The sequence below is a fragment of the Esox lucius genome, chromosome 7 (assembly GCF_011004845.1).
Source record: "Esox lucius isolate fEsoLuc1 chromosome 7, fEsoLuc1.pri, whole genome shotgun sequence".
In the NCBI taxonomy this organism is placed as follows: domain Eukaryota; kingdom Metazoa; phylum Chordata; class Actinopteri; order Esociformes; family Esocidae; genus Esox; species Esox lucius.
The window spans coordinates 15,198,143-15,222,613 of NC_047575.1; the positions used below are offsets into that span (position 1 = coordinate 15,198,143).

At 47.0% G+C, this 24,471-nt stretch overlaps 2 protein-coding genes across 3 annotated transcripts; one reads left to right on the forward strand and one right to left on the reverse strand.

Moving 5' to 3' along the window:
* The first annotated feature begins 516 nt into the window (after window positions 1-516).
* LOC105029255 (fibroblast growth factor 18) lies at window positions 517-7,283 on the forward strand. Its single transcript, XM_010902516.3, has 5 exons — window positions 517-939; window positions 5,531-5,570; window positions 5,663-5,840; window positions 6,305-6,411; window positions 6,523-7,283. The coding sequence occupies exons 1-5, from the start codon at window positions 908-910 to the stop codon at window positions 6,808-6,810; spliced, it is 645 nt and encodes a 214-aa protein (XP_010900818.1). The 5' UTR covers window positions 517-907; the 3' UTR covers window positions 6,811-7,283.
* Window positions 7,284-8,522: 1,239 nt separating this feature from the next.
* fbxw11b (F-box and WD repeat domain containing 11b) lies at window positions 8,523-24,076 on the reverse strand. Of its 2 annotated transcripts, none has more exons than XM_029121004.2 (13): window positions 23,951-24,076; window positions 22,140-22,202; window positions 17,808-18,030; window positions 16,861-17,047; window positions 16,611-16,701; window positions 16,377-16,514; window positions 16,086-16,204; window positions 15,738-15,987; window positions 13,807-13,925; window positions 13,574-13,684; window positions 13,215-13,293; window positions 9,875-10,039; window positions 8,523-9,466 (listed from the first exon to the last, which is right to left on the reverse strand). In XM_029121004.2, the coding sequence occupies exons 1-12, from the start codon at window positions 23,987-23,989 to the stop codon at window positions 9,878-9,880; spliced, it is 1,581 nt and encodes a 526-aa protein (XP_028976837.1). In that variant the 5' UTR covers window positions 23,990-24,076; the 3' UTR covers window positions 8,523-9,466; window positions 9,875-9,877. The 2 variants fall into 2 exon arrangements, with proteins under 2 accessions (XP_028976837.1, XP_028976838.1); XM_029121005.2 differs by lacking the exon at window positions 23,951-24,076 and adding an exon at window positions 23,889-23,907.
* Between the last annotated feature and the right edge of the window lie 395 nt (window positions 24,077-24,471).

Sequence of the window (24,471 nt, forward strand, 5' to 3'; positions counted from 1 at the left end):
TTGGTCTATGCTGACAAACCTTGACAGTACAGTGCCCTGAGCGCGGGAAAAAGACGTCCAGCTCACAGCGTGATGTCTGAATCACTTTATCCCCCAGCCTCAGCAGAGTGTCTAATAGACAATTTTCCGGTGTCTGGTTCTTGAGTGTCGCATTGCCGTTAAATGTGGAGTTCTTGATCTAATAGGTATTGTTATGACTGAGACTTTTGGACCCCCCTCCCTTTACTCCGCCTTTACCTAGGTCCTGCCAAGAAGTCTCGTCTCCCGCGGGACCCACCTATGTATATCATCACTGGGATTACACCAGCCCCGTGCCGCCTACCCCTTCCCGCGACTAGTCTATTCGTGCCCCGCTTACTCCCTTAATTGACGTTCGGTGTCACTGAGAATGGATGTTTCTCTTAACTATTGTTCATGATAAATTATGACTTTCGGACAAAAAAGGTGGTATACAGAGGGATGAAAAGAAGAAAACGGGAACTAATGGAAAATGGCAGTAACTGACAAGTTTTGCGATTAAATGAAAGCAATTTTAAAATGTTCTAATAGAAACATTTTAGGCCAAGCTGTAGAAACATACCAAGTAAAAAAAAAAAAAACTGCGAACAGTCATATTTTGCCAAACACCTGTCATGATTTTGGTGAATTGAGGTGTTGGACAAGCGGGACATACCCATCGCGCATTCGCTCACGTTTTGGCTACATGATACCATTTTTGCGGAGCAAACCCATTCCCCTCCGCCAGCATCCTAACCGATGTTGCCGGCGTGCTCTGCTGATGCCCGCAGGAATTGTTGCAGTCCCCCAGTCCCTTCTCCAACGGGCGGATTACAGACAGTACCAGTGGAGAGATCCTCGGTGACGGTGCCTGATTTTCCCTGGCCAGGATAGCTGCGCAGGACGAGAAATGAGTTCCCTCCTCTCTACGCTGGTCGTGTTGTAAGTTAAATGTGCCGTAACTCTTGCGCAAAACGAATGGAGGCAGTGTTACGTGTCTGTGCGTGTATGTGTGCGCGCATGTTTGTCTTCTTCATGCATGTCTTTGAAGCAGGTGTGTATGGTGTTTCACGTGTATCATTTGGTGTGGTGAACATGTTCTCCTTTAGCCTTTTTAATCAAGAAAAACTAGACAGCTAAATGTGGGTAATACATTGCATAGTGCACGCATCTGTTTTTCAATACATTTCAGGGGTGGAATCTTGTGCTTTTTATCTGTAAAATTCCTCTAGGGCTGTTCCACATGGGAATACAGTATTCTATTGTAGCTGTCATGGCAGCATTGTTCCTCTGGTCATTCAACCATGCCCCATAACCCAGACAACTATATAATTCTCCATTGACTGAAATATCAGTAATCTGTCTCTGACAGAAGGTCTGCTAACGAGTTATGAATTAATTAGAAGACTGTGTCTTAGTGCCTTTGGTAGGGTGGTGTCAGTGTTTGACAGGATCATGTGATGTGGTAAGTGGATAATCAGCTATTCGGTCTTTCCCAAAGTGGGGCATCCATTGACTTTAACCATGCCTGAGGCAATTTTATCGGAATCGTAAACACATTTTCAATTTACCATGAATAAATGACCCTGTTTTCCACTCTAAAGTGTCCCTGTCCACACCAAGGATCAGCCTGTATCCCCCACCTCTGAGACAACAGTGATCAGGTCTTGGTCTCATCTGAGGTAACACAGAGGTAAAACTAAAGAAGAGAGTGTAGAAGTGGAGCAGCAAACATCTGTGTATGCTTTTGGCCAGCTGTAGGCTGCGTTCCCGGCATCCCTACATCTGGACGGCACAGGGGGTGGTATGGGAGTCCCCTAATGAGCACACAGCCAGGGGGTACAGGGTAGAGACGAAACAACGCGTTCTACTGGTATTATGCTAACACTTTCGGTTTTCTCCACACATTTAAAGCAGTACTACACTTTACTACAGAATGATATGGTGCTCTGTTGTGAACTGTTGTATACTGTTCTGCACTATGTAGTATTATTTTATCATGTATAGTACTTAATGAATACTTTTGTAGTACACTGCCCAACAGTGTATTTCACTTAGTTCTGTCCTTTGGTTGTGTAGTATAATGTAATTTTGTAGTATACTTAAGAATATTGTACTACACACCATTATTACTCCCATTTGATTGTATACCCACATTTCCTTTCCTGATATCTCACTTGGTGGCATATTTTAGTATTCATTTATTCAAGTAAGTATTCTTTTCATAATAAAAAAAAATATACAGCATATATTGTGTACTCTAAAGGTCATAAAAAATAACATAGGTTACGGACAATTTCTCCACTATATTTGTCAAAGATTATAAATCAAGAACACTACAGTAAATACAACAGTAATGTCTGCAAAAACACTAGATTCAGTACTAAGGTATACTACAATCAATACTATTGTGAATACTAGGCTGTATTGCAATAAATACCAAATTATGAAGTGAGTGGTTCAATCATATTATACTACAGCATTTTACATTAAAATATTACAGCAAATATTAATTTAATAAATCAGCAAAAACACTACACTGAACACTAAAGTATATGCAGTACCAGTTGAAAGTTCAGACACACCTATTAATTCATTTCTTTAATATTTCTATTTTCAACATTGTAGAATAGAAGTGAAGATATCAAAACTATGAAATAACACCTATAGAATCACATAGTAACCAAAACAGTGTTAAACAAATAAAAATAAATTTATATTTTAGAATTATCAAAGTAGCCAGCCTTTGCCTTGATGACAGCATTGCACACTCTTGGCATTCTCTCAACCGGCTTCATGAGGTAGTCACCTGGAATGCTTTTCCAACAGTCTTGAAGGAGTTCCCACATATGTTGAGCACTTGTTGGCTGCTTAGGAAAACAGCAAGTTCAGCCAGGGAACCAGAGTCGGCACTGGCTCAGCGATGTATCACCTGACGTCGGTATCACTCCTACCACAGTGTCAAGATGTCGTAATCTATGGGGGTCTATTCAAGGCAGTCAGGGTACTCTGTCTGCTGCTCTGCTGGTCGTCTTAGCATACAGTTGCTAAACCCGCCAAACACGCCAGCCTCCACCTGTTTGGTTCTGTTTCCTTATGCAGGGAGATTGGTACTGCGTACCTTGCTCATTGTCATAGGTATTGCTATTATAATATTATAGTGTTAATGCTATTATTAGCAGTATTGTATACACAATCATCGATGTGAACCACACATGCAAAGATTGTCCATTTGCCCACTCTGCACCTCAAGAAAATCAAAAATCTCAAATATGGACTCATCAGACCAAAGGAGAGATTTCCACTGGACTGATGTCCATTTCTTGTGTGTCTTGGCCTAAGCAAGTCTCTTCCTCATATTGGTTTCCTTCAGTAGTGGTTTCATTGCAGAAATGTGACCATAAAGGCCTGATTTACGCAGTCTCCTCTGAACAGTTGATTTTAAGATGTGTCTGTTGAACTCTGTGTAGCATTTATTTGGGCTGCAATCTGAGGTTCAGTTAATTGCCGATTTCTGAGGCTGGTAACTCTAGTGGACTTATTCTCTACAGCAGAGGTAACTCTGGGTCTTCCTTTCCAGTGGCAGTCTTCACAACAGACAGTTTCATAATTGAGGTTGATGGTTTTTGCAACTGCACTTGAAATTGTCCAGATTGACTGACCTTCATCTCTTAAAGTGATGATGGACTGTTGTTTCTCTTTGCTTATTTTAACTGTTCTTGCCATAATATGGACTACGTTAAAAACATAAGGACTGTCTTCTGTATACAAACCCTACCTTGTCACAAACACAACTGATTGGCTCAAACACATTAAGAAAGCAATTGCACAAATGTACTTTTACTAAGGCACATCTGTTGAAATTGAAATGCATTCCTGTAGACTAACTCATGAAGCTGGTTGAAAGAACACAAAGAGTGTGCAAAGCTGTCATCAAGGAGGTAGGTGTGGATTTTAGCAACTACCATCCATAGAAAACTTTACCAGCTGAACAGGCTGGAATGCAAGGTGCAAAAACACTAGTTAATCTCAACAACGGGTTGGGCTAAAACATCCCTGAAACAGCTGCAGAGTTCTGGAAGTTTTATTTAGGAAAGATTAGATGAAGATGTACCAGAGTGAGTGTTGCAGGAATAATTGCACATACCAACTCATCTGTAACATATGGGGGAGAAATGTTATGTTTTGTGTATGTATGGCTGCCACTGGAACTGTCATTCATTATGTGACGGCAGGATGAATTCTCAAAACCCATTGGATGGCGCTTCATGCAGCAGGACAATGAGCCAAACTGCCCTGCCATAGCAACCAAGGTGTTTTTCAGAACTGGCCAAGAAAATTCTTGACTGGCCAAGTCAGTCATCAGATTTGAATTAAATTGAACATCCCTTTGACATGCTGAATAGAAGACTAGAGGCAAAATTGCCCAGAAACAAGTAGGAACTGAGGATGTATGGAAAGGATTTGACCGAGTACCTGCCCGATCACCAATTTGTAGCAACTCAGACAATGGTAAACTAATGGAACAGACACTGGTGAACCAATAGAACAGACAACAGACAATTGTAAATCAATAGAACAGACAACAGACAATTGTAAACCAATGGAACAGACAACAAACAATAGTAAACTAATGGAACAGACAACAGACACTGGTAAACCAATGGAACAGACAACAGACAATTGTAAACCAATGGAACAGACAACAGAGACTGGTGAATCAATGGAACAGACAACAGACACTGGTGAACCAATAGAACAGACAACAGACAAATGTAAACCAATGGAACAGACAACAGACAATAGTAAACTAATGGAACAGACAACAGACACTGGTAAACCAATGGAACAGATAACAGACAATTGTAAACTAATGGAACAGACAACCGACAATTGTAAACCAATGGAACAGACAACAGACACTGGTAAACCAATGGAACAGACAACAGACACTGGTAAACCAATGGAACAGACAACACAAATTGGTAAACCAATGGGACAGACAACACAAATTGGTAAACCAATGGAACAGACAACACAAATTGGTAAACCAATGGAACAGACAACAGACAATGGTAAACCATTGGAACAGACAACAGACACTGGTAAACTAATTTTGTAAAGAATAATGTTTCTGACCCGGCAGACAGTCAACCAGTTGCGTTGATCATCGTCATACATTTTTGGATAATAACTAGTGGGTATTCATTTTAGTGTGTACAGTAGTGACGTTCTATCCAATCACCACAAGGCCCAAACAGTAAGAAATGCCCTGTGGTGAGACAAAAAATTTGCACCACAAAAGAATCCTACAGAAGGGGCATGTGTGTGTGTGTATATATATATATATATATATATATATATATATATATATGTATATGACCCCCAGGTTTTGATTTTGAGGCATAGAGACTGGATAGCAATTGGTGGTGGAGGCAAACATAGACAGTAGAATGGTAATGACTGCTTCTGAAAAATGTCCCACCTTGTCATCTCAGGTCATTAACACAGATCCATTCTCCCCTTCTCTCAGATCTGTCCAGGCTTTACTAGTGGTCTGCAGCCCCCTGCAGGTAAACATAGGCATAGCTGCCCATTATCTAAAGTCACTCTGAATTAAATCTGTCATTCTAATCAAGTGCCTGTCTTTTTGGGGCCGGAACAGGTCTTAGCTGTGGACAACGTTAATTTCAGTGTATATGTGGAGAATCAGACACGGGTTCGTGATGCCACGAGCCATCGACACCACAGGGTTTATCAGCTGTACAGCAGAACAAGTGGCAAGCACCTTCAGGTGGTGGGGAGGAGGATCAGCGCTAAGGGAGACGACGGGGATAAATATGGTAAGATATAGTACCCCCTAAAACACACATTAAACGTACACATGAATAGCCAGAACACAAATCACAATCACAGAGAGCCAAGATCAAGTCGTCTGTATGCTATCCTGCCTAAAGCACACGCCTTCAGAATCATACAGAAAATATCAAAAGGACAAACAAGCCCTGATATGTAATACCTGCTGATGACAGTGTGTCGAACAGATCCCGACACAGAGACAGAGGAAAGAGATGGAGCAGCCGTTTGTTAGGCCATCAATAAGGTCATTGATTTTCCATTGGCCCCGCTTTGTTGTTTCGTTGGAGGGAGAAAAGTAATGTTATTGATCTGGTTTGACCTCTACATTGTTGTTGGGCTACATCAATGTTTTAATTGTCTTTAAAAAATCCCCCATCCCTGTCCTCTGTGCTCAATCGCTAAGCCCCTTCTTAAAATTTGCGTTGTTGTATCTCTGTCTCTTTACAAGCCCAGCTTGTTGTGGAGGCTGATACCTTTGGAAGTCAGGTGAGAATCCGCGGTAAAGAGACCAACTTCTACCTGTGCATGAACCGACGAGGCAAGCTTGTGGGAAAGGTGAGAAAACAACTTATTCTGACGTGTTACACTTCCCGTTCAAACCACCTGGAATTATTCTTGTTCTATCTTCTACTGATGTCTTCGTATGTATGCGTGTGCTTATTCCAGAAGGCTAGTCATCGCAGTGCTGACTGTGTCTTCGTTGAGATGGTACTGGAGAACCACTACACAGCTCTGATGTCGGCGCGCTATTCGGGCTGGTACGTGGGCTTCACCAAGAGGGGCCGACCCAGGAGAGGCCCCCAAACACTGCTCAACCAGCAGGACGTTCACTTCATGAAGCGCCCGCTTCCGGGGAAACAACTGGACGTGCAGCCCTTCCACTTCACCACAGTCAACCAGAGGAACAGAAGGGTCAGGGGGACCCCACCTACAGACATCATAGCCCCCACATAGTACCACACACCACGGACCCAGACGACAACGGGCAACCCCCACCCCAGGAAAAACAATGAAAGGCGTTTGCTGGGCTGAGCCCAGGCGAAGAGCTTACGGTGTGATGCTTACATACTACATAATGAACATTAAAGACTCAGCGCCAATCAACATAAATATACGATCAGTTAGCCTGTGATGTGGTTGGTGCTATTAATGACCGTGGAAGATGTCGTCCTTGTCCATATCCTCCCCAATTCACAGACACAGTGTTGTCTCAAAGACTGTTTAAGTACTTGTTGAAGAAATCGACAGGGCCAACACTTCTACTTAGGCCGCAGACGACAGCAAAACGAAATGTTTGCTAGCACAAGCAATACATTTGGCCTACCAAAGACAACTGAACCATTTCGTTCAGTACCAAATATTCAACATCCCAAAGACGACTGTTCAGTACCAAACACTCAAGCGACCAAAGAGGACTGGACTAGAATGTACACAACCGTGTCCCAAGGACTAGTCACGGTGAATCTTTACGTTTCGCGCCTTCATGTTCGACACGCGAGCTACTGTTCCTGTCTATTGACCCAACACAGAACGCTGCTACAACAGTCAGTACACTATCTTCAGTTTGTCAGATTGAGAAACAATATCATGGACTTCCTTACCATTGTTATTGTTATTAAATTAATTTATTTACCTTGATGGTATAATAGATGTTTTGGACCAATGGTATTGCCTTCTATGTTCCTGTCTGCTAGTGGTTTGCCATGTTGTGTGAGACATTATCAATGTGCTAGTCAATGTATTTTTTAACCTACATGATTACAGACAATACAGGAAACAACTCCAAACCTTAACATTGCTGGCAACATGCTCTGAATCATTGCCGTTCCTTGGAAAAGGCCACCTGGTGGACAAAAGAATGGGAGCATCACACAGACATGTAGAGTACATGAGCCACACTATAGGATTAGAGCCACTGAGTTTTCCTTTGGAAAACCAACTGAGCCCATCACAGTGACCACGTCTGGTGGATTACAAACGACGGGCGAATGAACGGAAAGAATGCTCATCAGGTTAACACAGAACATAGCAAACGGACTGGGGAAATGCCCCAAATACGAGGAAACTGAACTAGGAGATATAAGCATTCTGGAACCTGCTTGAGAGCAGCGCATCCCTTTCAGAAGTAGGTGTCTCATTAACAGCCACACCCATAATCACATCATTCCCTGCAGCTGGACAGACATGCAGGCCTGTATTATTGGCTAGGGCAGGGCCGGAGGTACAGCTTTTTACCACACAACACCACAGAACATTTCCTTGAGAGAATGCGTGAGGGAGAAAACGGACAGGCTGTGTGTGTGTGCTGAGGAATGTGGGTTCCAGTACAGTACTGCATTCCTGATCACCCTTTCTGGGCTCCAGCATGTCCTGTCTGCAGACTGGCTTTGATCCTCCCCTGGATACACTCACACTCACTCTCCTGTCTCTCCAAACACCAATTTAGAGTTAATAATATACAGTATATCCTCACTTCACTTGTGTTCTGCCAGTTTCCAGAGCCACACTCATTAAACTAGAAAATGTTAAGACTTCTTGCTTCTGTCATTGTGAAACCAGGGCCTCTCTCAGGAGTCTTAGAGAACCAATGTGAGGTCAGCTTCAGCAAAGGAGTGGTTTGGTCTGTCCATATGTGATATTGCACAAACACGGCTCATACAATGTTATACACTCCTTCACAGTCAAGTACTTTATTCTTATTAATAATGTTTTTTTTCTCCTTTAAAAAATCATTTCAATATACAACACCATTTTAGACGAGACATTTCTGTTTACAACTAATTTGAGCTCAGTAAGGGGTCATTCAGAACCTAGACAGGCAAACGGCAAGAGGGGGGCAGAACAAGACAGGTAAGGTGAAAAGGGGGCGCAAGGTACAGATCTAGGGACGGGGAGGCAGAGAGGGAAATTACAATTATTAGTACAATGTAACAAAGAGCTAAATTAATTAAAAGTCCCAAATAAAAAATAAAAATAAAAAGTTAGAAAAACAGAAATAGGTCACTAGCACACAACGTTGTCCCATCATTCATCCATGCAGTACAGTCTTCAGGGAAGAAACAAACACGCTGGCTCGCTTTCTTCCACAGAGTCTTTTTTTTTTTTTCTTCTTCCTTTTACTTCCACCAAACAAAATATGAGAAAAGAACAAGATTGACAGAGTCCTTGGTGCCTGAAGAGACAGGCATCAGGCACCGGTCTCAGTCTGGTTGAGAGGAGCGGAGCCCCGGCCCACCTCTTTAAATCCTCCAGAACGTCGGTCTCGGGCCGTCTCCAGCCCTCTTCCTCTTCCGTCTCTGCAGCCAGTCAGTTCAGATTCCTTCATGTCTGTGGCTGCTCCTCTGTCTGGGGTGGGCAGAGTAGGGGGGCGATGGGGCGTGACCCAACAGACTCCGCTCCATGTGGGAGTGTGTTCGTGTGGAGGGGGGGTGGGGGTTGGGGGGGTACAGTCTGTTTGAGGGGGGGGGTCGCGTGGCGACCGGGAGGAGGACAGAGATGATGCAGAGCAGATGATGGAGGAGTGGGAAGGGTGTGTCTGCTCCTGACACACTGACTTGGCCACTAGGACTGTCCCGGGACACACACACACCCACATTCCACCAGGCTTGCCCTGCGGAGACACACACACACACTCAGCACGCTAGGCAAGTCGTCTTATCGGGTGTGTTCCTGTTGCTCATGGCAACATATCGCGGTGTCGGTTTATCAATTCAATATAAAACTACACAACCTCAAAAATAACAGAGTTACTTAGACGTAGGTCCTAAGATGAATGTTCATTCCAAATGAACAGAATCTTTTTTTTATGTACTTCAGACATGGTTGATTCGTCAAAAAGCCACAAACACACACACTTAATGAAAACATAAACCACTATTAAACATGCAACTTACATTTCTTGACCCTATTTTGATTGGGTTCAAGTAAACATTGGTGTGTAACCCAATGACCGTAAGACGTTACTTCTATCTGGTGAAGGACGTGTGAGTGCGTTTCGCTGCCATTTGGAAGAGCTTACCTGCTATCTGGAGATGTATGTGTACGTGCGAGAGGGCGACCGGCCCTCAGTCTGTCCATTGGTCGACACGTTGAGGAAATCCCAGATGAGGATGGTGTCGTCATGAGAACTGCTGATGATCTGAAACTCATCGAACTGGAGCCGGAAGACACGGCCAGAGTGTTCCTGAAAGACACCATCACAGTCACTATCCTCCTCAATAACCAGCGCTAACTTCACCATCCACCTCCTCCTCAATAACCAGCGCTAACGTCACCATCCACCTCCTCCTCTTCCTCAATAACCAGCCCTAACGTCACCATCCTCCTCCTCAATAACCAGCCCTAACGTCCCCATCCTCCTTCTCCTCCTCCTCAATAACCAGCCCTAACGTCACCATCCTCCTTCTCCTCCTCCTCAATAACCAGCCCTAACGTCACCATCCTCCTTCTCCTCCTCCTCAATAACCAGCCCTAACGTCACCATCCTCCTTCTCCTCCTCCTCAATAACCAGCCCTAACGTCACCATCCTCCTTCTCCTCCTCCTCAATAACCAGCCCTAACGTCACCATCCTCCTCCTCCTCCTCCTCAATAACCAGCCCTAACGTCACCATCCTCCTTCTCCTCCTCCTCAATAACCAGCCCTAACGTCACCATCCTCCTTCTCCTCCTCCTCAATAACCAGCCCTAACGTCACCATCCTCCTTCTCCTCCTCCTCAATAACCAGCCCTAACGTCACCATCCTCCTTCTCCTCCTCCTCAATAACCAGCCCTAACGTCACCATCCTCCTTCTCCTCCTCCTCAATAACCAGCCCTAACGTCACCATCCTCCTTCTCCTCCTCCTCAATAACCAGCCCTAACGTCACCATCCTCCTCCTCCTCCTCCTCAATAACCAGCCCTAACGTCACCATCCTCCTCCTCCTCCTCCTCCTCAATAACCAGCCCTAACGTCACCATCCTCCTCCTCCTCCTCCTCCTCAATAACCAGCCCTAACGTCACCATCCTCCTCCTCCTCCTCCTCCTCAATAACCAGCCCTAACGTCACCATCCTCCTCCTCCTCCTCCTCCTCCTCAATAACCAGCCCTAACGTCACCATCCTCCTCCTCCTCCTCCTCAATAACCAGCCCTAACGTCACCATCCTCCTCCTCCTCCTCCTCAATAACCAGCCCTAACGTCACCATCCTCCTCCTCCTCCTCCTCAATAACCAGCCCTAACGTCACCATCCTCCTCCTCCTCCTCCTCCTCAATAACCAGCCCTAACGTCACCATCCTCCTCCTCTTCAATAACCAGACCTAACGTCACCATCCTCTTTCTCCTCCTCCTCAATAACCAGCCCTAACGTCACCATCCTCCTCCTCCTCCTCCTCCTCAATAACCAGCCCTAACGTCACCATCCTCCTCCTCCTCCTCCTCCTCAATAACCAGCCCTAACGTCACCATCCTCCTCCTCCTCCTCAATAACCAGCCCTAACGTCACCATCCTCCTCCTCCTCCTCCTCCTCAATAACCAGCCCTAACGTCACCATCCTCCTCCTCCTCCTCCTCCTCCATAACCAGCCCTAACGTCACCATCCTCCTCCTCCTCCTCCTCCTCAATAACCAGCCCTAACGTCACCATCCTCCTCCTCCTCCTCCTCCTCCTCCTCAATAACCAGCCCTAACGTCACCATCCTCCTCCTCTTCAATAACCAGCCCTAACGTCACCATCCTCCTCCTCAATAACCAGCCCTAACGTCACCAGGCTCCTCCTCCTCTTCAATAACCAGCCCTAACGTCACCATCCTCCTCCTCCTCCTCCTCAATAACCAGCCCTAACGTCACCATCCTCCTCCTCCTCCTCCTCCTCAATAACCAGCCCTAACGTCACCATCCTCCTCCTCCTCCTCCTCCTCCTCAATAACCAGCCCTAACGTCACCATCCTCCTCCTCCTCCTCCTCAATAACCAGCCCTAACGTCACCATCCTCCTCCTCCTCCTCCTCAATAACCAGCCCTAACGTCACCATCCTCATCCTCCTCCTCCTCCTCAATAACCAGCCCTAACGTCACCATCCTCATCCTCCTCCTCCTCCTCAATAACCAGCCCTAACGTCACCATCCTCCTCCTCCTCCTCCTCCTCAATAACCAGCCCTAACGTCACCATCCTCCTCCTCCTCCTCCTCCTCAATAACCAGCCCTAACGTCACCATCCTCCTCCTCCTCCTCCTCCTCAATAACCAGCCCTAACGTCACCATCCTCCTCCTCCTCCTCCTCAATAACCAGCCCTAACGTCACCATCCTCCTCCTCCTCCTCCTCCTCAATAACCAGCCCTAACGTCACCATCCTCCTCCTCCTCCTCCTCAATAACCAGCCCTAACGTCACCATCCTCCTCCTCCTCCTCCTCCTCAATAACCAGCCCTAACGTCACCATCCTCCTCCTCTTCAATAACCAGCCCTAACGTCACCATCCTCTTTCTCCTCCTCCTCAATAACCAGCCCTAACGTCACCATCCTCCTCCTCCTCCTCCTCCTCAATAACCAGCCCTAACGTCACCATCCTCCTCCTCCTCCTCCTCCTCAATAACCAGCCCTAACGTCACCATCCTCCTCCTCCTCCTCAATAACCAGCCCTAACGTCACCATCCTCCTCCTCCTCCTCCTCCTCAATAACCAGCCCTAACGTCACCATCCTCCTCCTCCTCCTCCTCCTCAATAACCAGCCCTAACGTCACCATCCTCCTCCTCCTCCTCCTCCTCAATAACCAGCCCTAACGTCACCATCCTCCTCCTCCTCCTCCTCCTCCTCCTCAATAACCAGCCCTAACGTCACCATCCTCCTCCTCTTCAATAACCAGCCCTAACGTCACCATCCTCCTCCTCAATAACCAGCCCTAACGTCACCAGGCTCCTCCTCCTCTTCAATAACCAGCCCTAACGTCACCATCCTCCTCCTCCTCCTCCTCCTCAATAACCAGCCCTAACGTCACCATCCTCCTCCTCCTCCTCCTCCTCAATAACCAGCCCTAACGTCACCATCCTCCTCCTCCTCCTCCTCCTCCTCAATAACCAGCCCTAACGTCACCATCCTCCTCCTCCTCCTCCTCCTCAATAACCAGCCCTAACGTCACCATCCTCCTCCTCCTCCTCCTCAATAACCAGCCCTAACGTCACCCTCCTCCTCCTCCTCCTCCTCCTCAATAACCAGCCCTAACGTCACCATCCTCCTCCTCCTCCTCCTCCTCAATAACCAGCCCTAACGTCACCATCCTCCTCCTCCTCCTCCTCCTCAATAACCAGCCCTAACGTCACCATCCTCCTCCTCCTCCTCCTCCTCAATAACCAGCCCTAACGTCCCCAGGTTCCTCTCACCACCAGTGTCCGCAGGCAGAGGGTGCTGGCGGGGGCACGAGGGTCCAGAGCTGCCTGCAGGTCCCAGACTTTGATTTTCCTACGAAAGAACAGAACAGAAAAGCTACTTTAATAACAACGTCAAAGACCACAAGTCTTCCAAGACCAGCAGAACAGGGAAGATCTCCATCTCTAACAGCCCACCAGCATCAATCCAATGAACAGAATGAGATCGAAATCGGGGACCTAGCATTTGACATTACCTGTGAGAGAATAACAAGGATTAGCAGTACTGCAGGATTAAACACAGTCAGACCTCCGTTAGTAGTGAGATGAGGCCAGACTAATACCTGCCAGAGAGGGACCAAAGAAGAACTCACCCGTCATAGGCGCCGCTAACGATCCTTTTGTTGTCAAAGCGAATGCAGCGGACTAACTCTTCGTGGCCTTCCAACACCCGCAAACACGCCCCGCACTCAATATCCCACAACCTGGAAAGAGAATCAGCATTCCATTAGTAACATCGCAGACAGCAGTCACGATAAAGGACGTTGGGTTTCCAACTCCAGATGCCGATATGAACATCTCCCCATTGGGGACAGTGGGGACTCACCGGATGGTGTTGTCGGAGGAGCCGCTAACCACCAGCCGGTCTCTGTACTGCAGACAGGCGATGCCCCTCTTGTGGCCGTTCAGGGTGCGCACAAACTCGCACGTACTGGTGCTCCACACCTGCAGGGGGGTAACGCGGCACAACGTGAGCCCAAAGGAACAGCCCAAGAGGTCGGCCCGAAACAGGGGCACATGCCTGCATAACCCATCACCTGACACCACCTACCCGGTTCCCTTTAACAGAATCTATTTGGTGCTAGTCGGCGCCCGGAGCTCTGAGCTCAGGTCTTCACCCGCAGTCGCATGTCAATGAGGACGGCACTGCAGTTGAACGAACACACTCACCTCAACACACTAAGGTTTAATAGTAATACAAGGATTAAGGGCTGGAGGAGGAACACGGCCTCACATATTGCAGTCTGCTGTTTTATTACTTGGGGAATGTTTTCAAAGCTGGGGCATAGTGTGCGGGAGACGGTTCGGTACGGAATGCCTTGGCCCGTCTCCCAGGGTGATGGGTGGGCTAGCCAGGGTCTCTTTGTTCCTGGAATCCAGGCTGCCCACAAATCCAGCGTCTGGAAGACAGGGGGAGGTACACGGACGGAGGCGGGGCTGAGGCCGGGGCCGCTGCAAACAGACGGGCAGGCCCACAGCCTGGCCCCCAGGGGAAGGGACGTCAACTCTTGACTCCAGGTTCAGTCAGTGCTTCCCAAAGCAGGCCTCTCACTCCGGGCCAAAACTCGCTCTACGCTGCCCTCTACTGGACACATTGCAGAACAACTGCCGGAATGAGAGGATTTGGTGGGTTTGAATAGGGGGCACGTCGTAGGCGTGGCTGATTGGCAAGTCACCCTGTGGATCAGAGCGCTGGAGGATGTAACAACTGGAAAGCACCAAAGAGGCGGTCCAACAGACAGCATGGTGACAGACAACGGTTGTGGTGTGGGCATATCCAACTGGCTATCAGATTCATAGAGAATAGAAGACACTGCATTAAGCCCAACACCCAGTATCTGCAGTAATGTGTATATATAATGTCAAAGCAGCATCCTACATATTTACAGGGTAAATATACACTAGGTATATATAGACATACTCAGTGTGTTAAGGGGCGCAACGAATGGACAATAATACTGAACGTTTATCAACTTCTTTTAAATCTAGTGAAGCAAAGCAAACAACTCCACTCAAACTGAGAATGGAATTTTTCTGTATCGCGCTGGTCCACTTGCTTTCCACAATAGAGTTTAGGTGGCTGTCATCGTCAATCAAAACATCAAACTGGAACTAGACAAAATTCATGCCAGAGCCTCCATGTGGCAGGTTGATATCTTGCTATCAAAGGAAGGAAGCCGAACGAAAAAACTGAAATTTAAATGAGGACTGGCAAGAGCACCAAACAGCTGGCTTGCACTTCAGCTAAAAATATAAATGGTCATATTTATCAGCAGTTAGCCTTGACAATGCAGCTTCTCTGGGTCTGATTCTGTCAAAGCAGCAAACATCTCATCAGAAGTTAAACAATAAGCAACAAGTTAGTTTACCAAATCCGCATGATTTTCTATGCATCTTCAGTGGCTTAAACAGACGTCAGGCCCCTGCAAACATTACAGCTCTGATGGCTCACAGAGCAGCTTATTGTGCCAAGTAAAAACGACTTGCCTGGTTAGGGATAACCCTCTCCCAACGCGAAGTTCTGCCATTTAAACCATCACACTACTAGTGCGAATGAAGGTGATGGCGATGACGTTAACGGGACGTATTATGGGAGGAGACAGGACGTGGGGACAGATGTCACAGCCTTACCTGGTGTCAGAAAACACTCTGCATTTATTGCGCCAGAGAGCGCGCTTTAAGACCTTTCAGGCTCTGCCGAGGCGACCCTGAGCAGCTGGGGAAGGGGGGGGGGGGCGCTGAGGGTGCGAGACTTGCCTTGATGGTGCGGTCTCCGGACGCTGACACGATGTACTTGTCGTCGAAGTCCACCACGTTGACCGCCGCCCTGTGGCCGACCAGCACGCGGCGCAGGCTAATGTCGGTGGGCGAGGCCATGTCCCACACGGCGATGGAGCGGTCCTTGGAGCACGTCACCATCAGGCCATTGCAGAAGCGCAGGTGGAGGACCGCTTCGTTGTGGTGGATCAGAGTGTTCAGCACCTCCCCGGAGTTCACATCCCACACCCTAGGAGGGAGGAAGAAGCGGCGAAAGTCAAACGCGCCGAGTCAACCGCGACGCACCGCAACGCACCACGCCGACCTGTCGAGGGGGGGGGGGCTCACCTGACGGTGGAGTCCGAGGAACCGGTGACGATGACCCGCTCGTCGTACTGAAGACACAACACAGACCCCGTGTGACCCGTCAGGATCTTCAGGCACTCCAGCGACTGCTTATCCCAGATCTACGGATGACAAGCAGGGCGAGATGTTCACGCCAAAAGAAGCGCTTCCAAATGGACGGCGCGATGACACTGTACAAGCGTCCTGCCGTTTAAAATACAGACCACGTGAAATTGTTTTGAATACACACAAGGGGCATCAGATTAGGACCCCCTCCTCCCCCTTTCAGCCAACCTTTATGGAGTTGTCCCTGAGGCCGCTGATGATCTTGTCGTCGTCATACTGCAGACAGTAAACCCCCTTACTGTTCTCCGAGCGACACTGGATCCGCTGCAGATTGTGCCGCCCACACCTCCAGTTGGCCTCAATCGTCTGACGAGACAGAGGGAACCGGGTCAGTGAACAGGAAAGAGGACAGGTCGGTCAGAGGAGTGGGGGGGGGGGGGGGGGGTCAGCAAAAGCACCCACCTCGATGTCCTGGATGATTTTGGGATACAGGGAGCGGTAGTAGGAGTTCGGAGGGACTTCCGTGGTTCGATTCTTAAACAGGTATTTTTCCCTAAGAGAGAACAAATGCAGTCGCCAGCACAACATCGAGAGTCCGTTAGTGTGGTGTGGAGTCGTGGACAATCGTTCAGACGATAACACACCGGTCCACTTCGCCGGCGATCTGAGCGAATCTCGCTGGGACCCAGGGCGCCCCGTACTCCGTACTCACCACTGGTGCCTCTCCGACAGGCCCTTCCACAGAGGATCCGTGCGGACCATGCGTTCAATGAGCTTCTTCCAGAGCATGCCCTCCGAGATGACCCTCTGCCACTCCTTACACACAAGCTCCGCCGAGCAGAGCGAGCGGGCGTCCAGGAACGACAGGATGTTCTCCGCTATGTGGTCCAGACCCTGAGCTACAAGCCAAAAGACACGGGGAGGAGACAAGGGCTTGAGGAAACGGGCACACGTGCTGCGTGTAATGGTGGGGGGGCGTATCGGGTGTCATGACTGGGCACTATAAGGCGCGTTGTGGTCATGACTGGGCACTATAAGGCGCGTTGTGGTCATGACTGGGCACTATAAGGCGCGTTGTGGTCATGACTGGGCACTATAAGGCGCGTTGTGGTCATGACTGGGCACTATAAGGCGCGTTGTGGTCATGACTGGGCACTATAAGGCGCGTTGTGGTCATGACTGGGCACTATAAGGCGCGTTGTGGTCATGACTGGGCACTATAAGGCGCGTTGTGGTCATGACTGGGCACTATAAGGCGCGTTGTGGTCATGACTGGGCACTATAAGGCGCGTTGTGGTCATGACTGGGCACTATAAGGCGCGTTGTGGTCATGACTGGGCACTATAAGGCGCGTTGTGGTCATGACTGGGCACTATAAGGCGCGTTGTGGTCATGACTGGGCACTATAAGGCGCGTTGTGGTCATGACTGGGCACTATAAGGCGCGTTGTGGTCATGACTGGGCACTATAAGGCGCGTTGTGGTCATGACTGGGCACTATAAGGCGCGTTGTGGTCATGACTGGGCACTATAAGGCGCGTTGTGGTCATGACTGGGCACTATAAGGCGCGTTGTGGTCATGACTGGGCACTATAAGGCGCGTTGTGGTCATGACTGGGCACTATAAGGTGCGTTGTGGTCATGTCAGACGGCAGGGCACCTGGCAGGGCGGTGATGAAGTCCCTTTGCAGCATGGGCTTGAGGTAGGAGTTGATGTGGCCGTGCTGGTAGTGGCACATGCGCGAGATCAGGTGCTCCACGAACTCGACCTGGTCTGCCTCGGACCACTGGTCAAACAGCTGGATGCACACGTCCTTCTCCTTCTCGTAGTTCCCTTCCGACGGCCGCTTCCTGGAGCCCGTCATGGGGCCGTTAGTGATGGTCTGGAGAAAAGGGAAGAAAGACAGAGAGGCGGCGCGGTCTCAGTGTAAAGGACGGACCTGGCAGACGGACTCATGAAAACTTTTCCAGTTGGTTTCCCAGGACATGTAGGTTTAACGCCCGAGTCCGGAACCAAAAAAGATGTTATTACAATGAATCACAAAATTTCAAATAAAACGCTTCTACGGAGACAGATTGGAAAGCTTTTAAACGTCTAATAACGTTATCAAAACTATGCAGCCGTCTGTCTGTACACACATGCACACCACTCCTTCATTTCCCTCTAAATTGCTCCCAACCTCCCTGTGGTTATACAGTATGCTACCTACAGAGCTCCAGACTGGAACCAAACAGTTGCATTTTCACCACATTTTAGAATAGCATTTCGAGTTCCATTTTTAATTGGTTGTACCAGTGCAACTTTCATAAGCTATAAGTATTTGTGCCAAGTTTAATGACTTGGTCAAACGGTAATCTAACAAATGATTGTCCTGATATCAAACTAGTTGTGTCGGCTACACAAATGGCGTGGGGCGGTGCATGAGCCACTCTCCCCACCCACCCAATCACAATCAAAAGAATCATGTTGAAGCTGAATGAGTCATACTGCGGGTTTTAAATGCATTTAGAGCGTTTTAATGCTTTGTAGTTTTAAATGGACTTCATCTGAACCACATGTATAGTGGTGAGAACAAGTATTTGATACACGGCCAATTATGCAGGTTTTCCCACTTACAAACCACGTAGAAGTCTGTCATTTTTTTCATAGGTACACTTCAACTGAGTGATGGAATCTAAAACAAAAATCCAGAAAATCACATCGTATGATTTTTAAATAATTAATTTACATTTTATTGCATGACATAAGTATCACCTAACAACCAGTAAGAATTCCGTCTCTCACAGACCTGTTTGTTTTTCTTTAAGAAGCCCTCCTGTTCTCCACTCATTACCTGTTTTAACTGCACCTGTTTGAACTCGTTACCTGTATAAAAGACACCTGTCCACACACTAAATCAAACAGACTCCAAACTCTCTACAATGGCCAAGACCAGAGAGCTGTGTAAGGACATCAGGGATAAAATGATAGACCTGCACAAGGCTGGGATGGGCTACAGGACAATAGGCAAGCAGCTTGGTGAGAAGGCCACAACTGTTGGCGCAATTATTAGAAAATGGAATTAGTGCAAGATCACGGTCTATCTCCCTCGGCCTGGGGCTCCATGCAAGATCTCACCTCGTGGTGCATCAATTATCATGAGGAAGGTGAGGGATCAGCCCAGAACTACACGGCAGGACCTGGTCAATGACCTGAAGAGAGCTGGGACCACAGTCTCAAAGAAAACCATTAGTAACACACTACGCCGTCATGGATTAAAATCCTGCAGTGCATGCAAGGTCCTCCTGCTCAAGCCAGCGCATGTCCAGGCCCATCTGAAGTTTGCCAATGACCATCTGGATGATCCAGAGGAGGAATGGGAGAAGGTAAAGTGGTCTGATGAGACAAAAATAGATATCTTTGGTCTGAACTCAAATCCGAGGCCATGGTCCTCAGTCGGAAAAGGGTGGCTTGCCCACTTCAGGTTGGTGGAGAGTGCCTGCCTCAAGTGGAGGAGTTTAAGTATCTAGGGGTCTTGTTCACAAGTGAGGGAAGGATGGAACGGGAGATTGACAGACGGATCGGTGCAGCTTCTGCAGTAATGCAGTCGATGTATCGGTCTGTCGTGGTGAAGAAAGAGCTGAGCCGCAAGGCGAAGCTCTCGATTTACCAGTCAATCTACGTTCCTACTCTCACCTATGGTCATGAGCTTTGGGTCATGACCAAAAGGACAAGATCCCGGATACAGGCGACCGAAATGAGCTTTCTCCGCAGCTCGGTCACCCGGGAGGAGCTCAGAGTAGAGCCGCTGCTCCTCCACATCGAGAGGGGTCAGCTGAGGTGGCTTGGGCATCTGTTTCGGATGCCTCCGGAACGCCTTCCTGGGAAGGTGTTCCGGTCCCGTCCCACCGGGAGGAGACCCCGGGGAAGACCTAGGACACGCTAGAGGGACTATGTCTCCCGGCTGGCCTGGGAACGCCTCTGTGTCCCCCCGGAAGAGCTGGAGGAAGTGTCTGGGGAGAGGGAAGTCTGGGCATCTCTGCTTAGACTGCTGCCCCCACGACCCGGCCCCGGATAAGCGGAAGAAGATGGATGGAACTCCACTTGCCATGTTTGGAGGAAGAAGAAGAACGAGTACAACCCCAAGAACACCATCCCAACTGTGAAGTATGGAGGTGGAAACGTCATTCTTTGGGGATGCTTTTCTGCAAAGGGGACAGGACCACTGCACCGTATTGAGGGGAGGATGGATAGGGCCATGTATTGAAAGATCTTGGCCAACAACCTCCTTCCCTCAGTAAGAGCATTGAAGATGGGTCGTGGCTGGGTCTTCCAGCATGACAACAACCCGAAACACACAGCCAGGACAACTAAGGAGTGGCTCCGTAAGAAGCATCTCAAGGTCCTGGAGCGGCCTAACCAGACTTGAACCCAATAGGGTCTGTATGGAGGAGTGGGCCAAAATCCCTGCTGCAGTGTGTGCAAACCTGGTCAAGAACTACAGGAAACGTATGATGTTTGTAATTGCAAACAAAGGTTTCTGTACCAAATATTAAGTTCTGCTTTTCTGATGTAACAAATACTTATGTCATGCAATAAAATGCAAATTAATTACTTAAATCATACAATGTGATTTTTGGAATTTGATTTTTTTTTTATTCCATCACTCACAGTTGAAGAGTACCTATGATAAAAATGACAGACTTCTACATGTTGTGTAAGTGGGAAAACCTGCAAAATCGGCAGTGTATCAAATACTTGTTCTCCCCACTGTACACATCTAAAGCATGTCTGCAACAGCCCCCTATTCTGAAGACGACACTGGTATGTAGAGTCTTTAGTGTATTGCTCACTGGCAATGGGTCATTGGGTGCTCTGAGCATTATTGAGACAAATGAAGGAAATCAGTCAAAAGATGTGCTATTTGCTGAACAACTCAAAGACCCGATTCAGTAGAGTTGAACATCCTATCACTGCTAATTATTGACCACGTTCAAGTCTAGCATGCCAAAGCACAATGTATTTACTTAAAAATACTATTATAAATAGCAAACACAATCCAATAAATATCTAAAGTTGTGTGCTCTTGGCATACGTACCTGCAGCCCACCTTTGAAGCAGATCTGTTTGAGTAACCCATCACTAAAGTTCTTCTTGTGCCATGTAAATACATACATTCCCTAGCATATGTTCAAGAAATCAGCTTGTAGCTGTTAGAGTAACTAGTTTAACTCGGCCCTTGACATACTTAATGTAAACTATAAAAATGCACAATTTGTCCCAGAAAGGAAAAACTTCTGCCATAACCTGTAGGCCTAAATGTTTTTTTTTTTGACATGGGGCAAAGTTTTGATCGATGTAAACGGAACACAGCCAGTGTTCCGTTTGGCGCTTAGATGCACCTCATGTCCGCATGGATGAAAGTGCAAACTGGCATAGTCATCATTGGCTTCTAAAAATGAACAACATTAAATGTCACAGTCACGCAAATACTAATGGGTCAACCCTAATTTGTTTCCATTTGGTAACAAAAACCACTCAGCAGCATGCATACACACACACATATATATATATATATATATACACACACACACACACACACATACATATATATACACATATACACACACTAAAGTTTTTTCTCTCTCCAAGTCCAGAACACACCTTGATGTGCGTCTAGGAAAAAAGCTATAGATTTAGTCTGGTTTGGGACCATCTGGACTAAACCTTTTTATGGCCAAGATAATGTTGTGCTCTGATGAAAAGGGTTTTAGACTTTGCTTAAATCTGGCATTAGTACGGTTAATATTTCCCCAACCACTGTATACCATGGCTAGACGGTCAAGATGAATGGCACCATTTTAGAATAAGGATAAATAAATATATTAACCATATAAATGCATTCTGCAAGGTAAACTAGGCTAATAAGTTTCTTGTAAAGAAGCTTATTTCTGCCCTCCTCTATTTGCACTTCCGTTAAATGACAGTAACGTGCACTGTCCCTCGGCCCACCTTGAACACTGTGGTCTTCTTTGATGAGAAGTCATCTGTCTGGGAGTCCATGAAAGTAGTGTTCTGAGGAGAGACAAGCCATTAGTATTCCACATCAAGAGAGTTACTACTCATTAAGACAAAACACAGCGAGCAGAAACTGATCTAAACTTGTCAACACCCACAGGGACCAAATAAAAATTCTAGTTCAGCAGTTGCCATAATCTAACAGCTGAATAAGCTGTCAATCAAAGTAACTTTAAAGTGTATTAGTGAAGGCTTGTTGGTTTGTAGCAGACTGATGCTAGCCCTGTAGCTGCCCCAGCACCATACATTCGAAGTCGAACTGCAAACCTTGTTAGGTTGGTTGTACCACACAATTTACGATTAAATCTTATAAGACCCGACTGTCTAACAGAAACATTTAATTTAAAACATCATGACAAAACATTGACAACTGCAAAAGACAGTTGTTGCTTCTTGAGGGATCTATTGCCACCCCCTTTTATAGAACAGCACAGAGGGTGCTGGACACCTTTGGCTGTGTTCTCGATATCCTCATGACATGTATCACAACATGAACGTCAGAATACTGGTTGCAAAAACACATGCAGTACGTGTAATCATTTTGCAGACATTATAGTGTAGTAGTACGTTCTGACCGCATCCACACGGAGTGTCACTTGGTTAACTTAATATAGCCTAGCAAATACCACAAGCCTTGAATGTCCAGCGCAGTCTATACAGGAGCATATAGAACTACTTCATGAACGCTAATTTTGAAGATTTTTGCAGTGAAAGTGACAGTACGCAAACAAATGGGCTGTAGCTACAGCTGCCAATATATCAGTAAAGTAATGTGTGCTAGATAATCGGAAAGATTAACGTTAGAAAGTAATATTCGGTGTATTCTACCGTAAATCAAAGGTAACGCGTATGGGCGTACAGCAGGTAGCTGAATGCCTACAATTATTGCTACTAACATTAGACTAGCGCAGTATGACGTTCTTTTCTGAAAAGCTATACTAGCTGTTAGCCAAGAATCGTTACGTTAACTTCCGGCCCTCATTTTTCGCTTGAAAGATTGTCATTACGTAGAAGGTTCAAAATTCTGGGATACTTTGTTTACTACTTACCGACGTGGGTTTAGAAATTGAATAATTCAGTATAGATAAATTAAACTCCAATGCTCGGTTATGAATGCAGTCAGGGTTGGGAGTGCCTCAGACAGTCAATGTTAGTTATCGCTAACATTAACAGAGCTAGCGGTAGCTAGCTATATTCTAGTGTTTGACAAGTAGCTAGATCGTTCACGTTAATCAGATAGCTAGACAACTGGGTGGCTAGTTGGGGTCGAACTTGTTGGATCCGTACATATGGCGCAGCGGCGACGCAGTGAGATCAAATCGCGTAACGATTCAGTGCTGTACTGTTAGCTAGCTTGCCTTGGTAGCTAGCGTCCAGCCAACGACGACGGGGCACTTCAAGGCCCTTTTCTGTTATGGATACAATAGACGACTCATTAGTCCTGTCGACCTGTAACTACCATTCGGATGACAATCATCCTGATCCCCATAATTTCTAAAATATAATTAGATGTTGGCTAGGGAAAATAACAAACCTGAACCACAGGTTAATAATACTAGATCAGGGCCCTCCCCTTATTCGCTAGCCTAGCTTGTAAGCATTTATTTTGTCTGTCATCTTGGCCCATGTTTCCAAATCCTCTCGATCTTTCCTACTCTCAAATGATAATACCACATTACTCACCCACAAAAGACCCTGATATCGATATTAGGGGGCAGTGAGTTATCATGCGATCCAAAACTCACCATCAGCTCCAACGTTTTGTCCTCCATCTCCGGCTCCATATTGTTGTTCCCCGAAACTCACTTGCTGCGAAAATGGAAACCCAGCCCTGCGTCCACCGCGGCCCGCAGCTGATGTGACGTCACAGAACACAACAGGGAAAGGGGGTTTGGGGGCGGGGTTCAATAAAGCATAGACACACTTGGTTGGTAGGGAAATGACAAAGGTGCTGTTGTCATTCTGTGCCATTTCGTGGTTGGCTCGTTTCTGCTGCTAAGGCAGAGGTTGTGCTCGTAGACAAGGGTCGGCCTGAGCGGGGTGGAGCGCTTATATAGTCACCTCACTTCAGAACTGGTAATTACAATGAACTGAAGCAATTTTAGAAGTAAATATCACTTTATACTGCGTCTAAAATTCACAGATAATTTGCGTATAAAGGTCGATTTTGACCAATATCCTATTTATCATTAAAATGGCCTTACTCCATAGCCACGTTAATATGATGTATTCCACTTTCCAATTGTGTAGGCACCTGGTGGAAACA

What these genes read in the sequence shown, in the direction of transcription:
- fbxw11b (XM_029121004.2), bottom strand. Translation starts at nt 23,989, where the DNA reads ATGGAGCCGGAGATGGAGGACAAAACGTTGGAGCTGATG. An exon ending in CTTCATCACCGCCCTGCCAG is followed by an intron (nt 17,048 to 17,807) that starts GTGCCCTGCCGT and finishes TTTGGCTTGTAG; the next exon opens with CTCAGGGTCTGGACCACATA. An exon ending in AAATCATCCAGGACATCGAG is followed by an intron (nt 16,515 to 16,610) that starts GTGGGTGCTTTT and finishes CTGTCTCGTCAG; the next exon opens with ACGATTGAGGCCAACTGGAG.
- LOC105029255 (XM_010902516.3), top strand. Translation starts at nt 908, where the DNA reads ATGAGTTCCCTCCTCTCTACGCTGGTCGTGTT. An exon ending in CTCTCTACGCTGGTCGTGTT is followed by an intron (nt 940 to 5,530) that starts GTAAGTTAAATG and finishes CCCTTCTCTCAG; the next exon opens with ATCTGTCCAGGCTTTACTAG. An exon ending in GAGGCAAGCTTGTGGGAAAG is followed by an intron (nt 6,412 to 6,522) that starts GTGAGAAAACAA and finishes TGCTTATTCCAG; the next exon opens with AAGGCTAGTCATCGCAGTGC.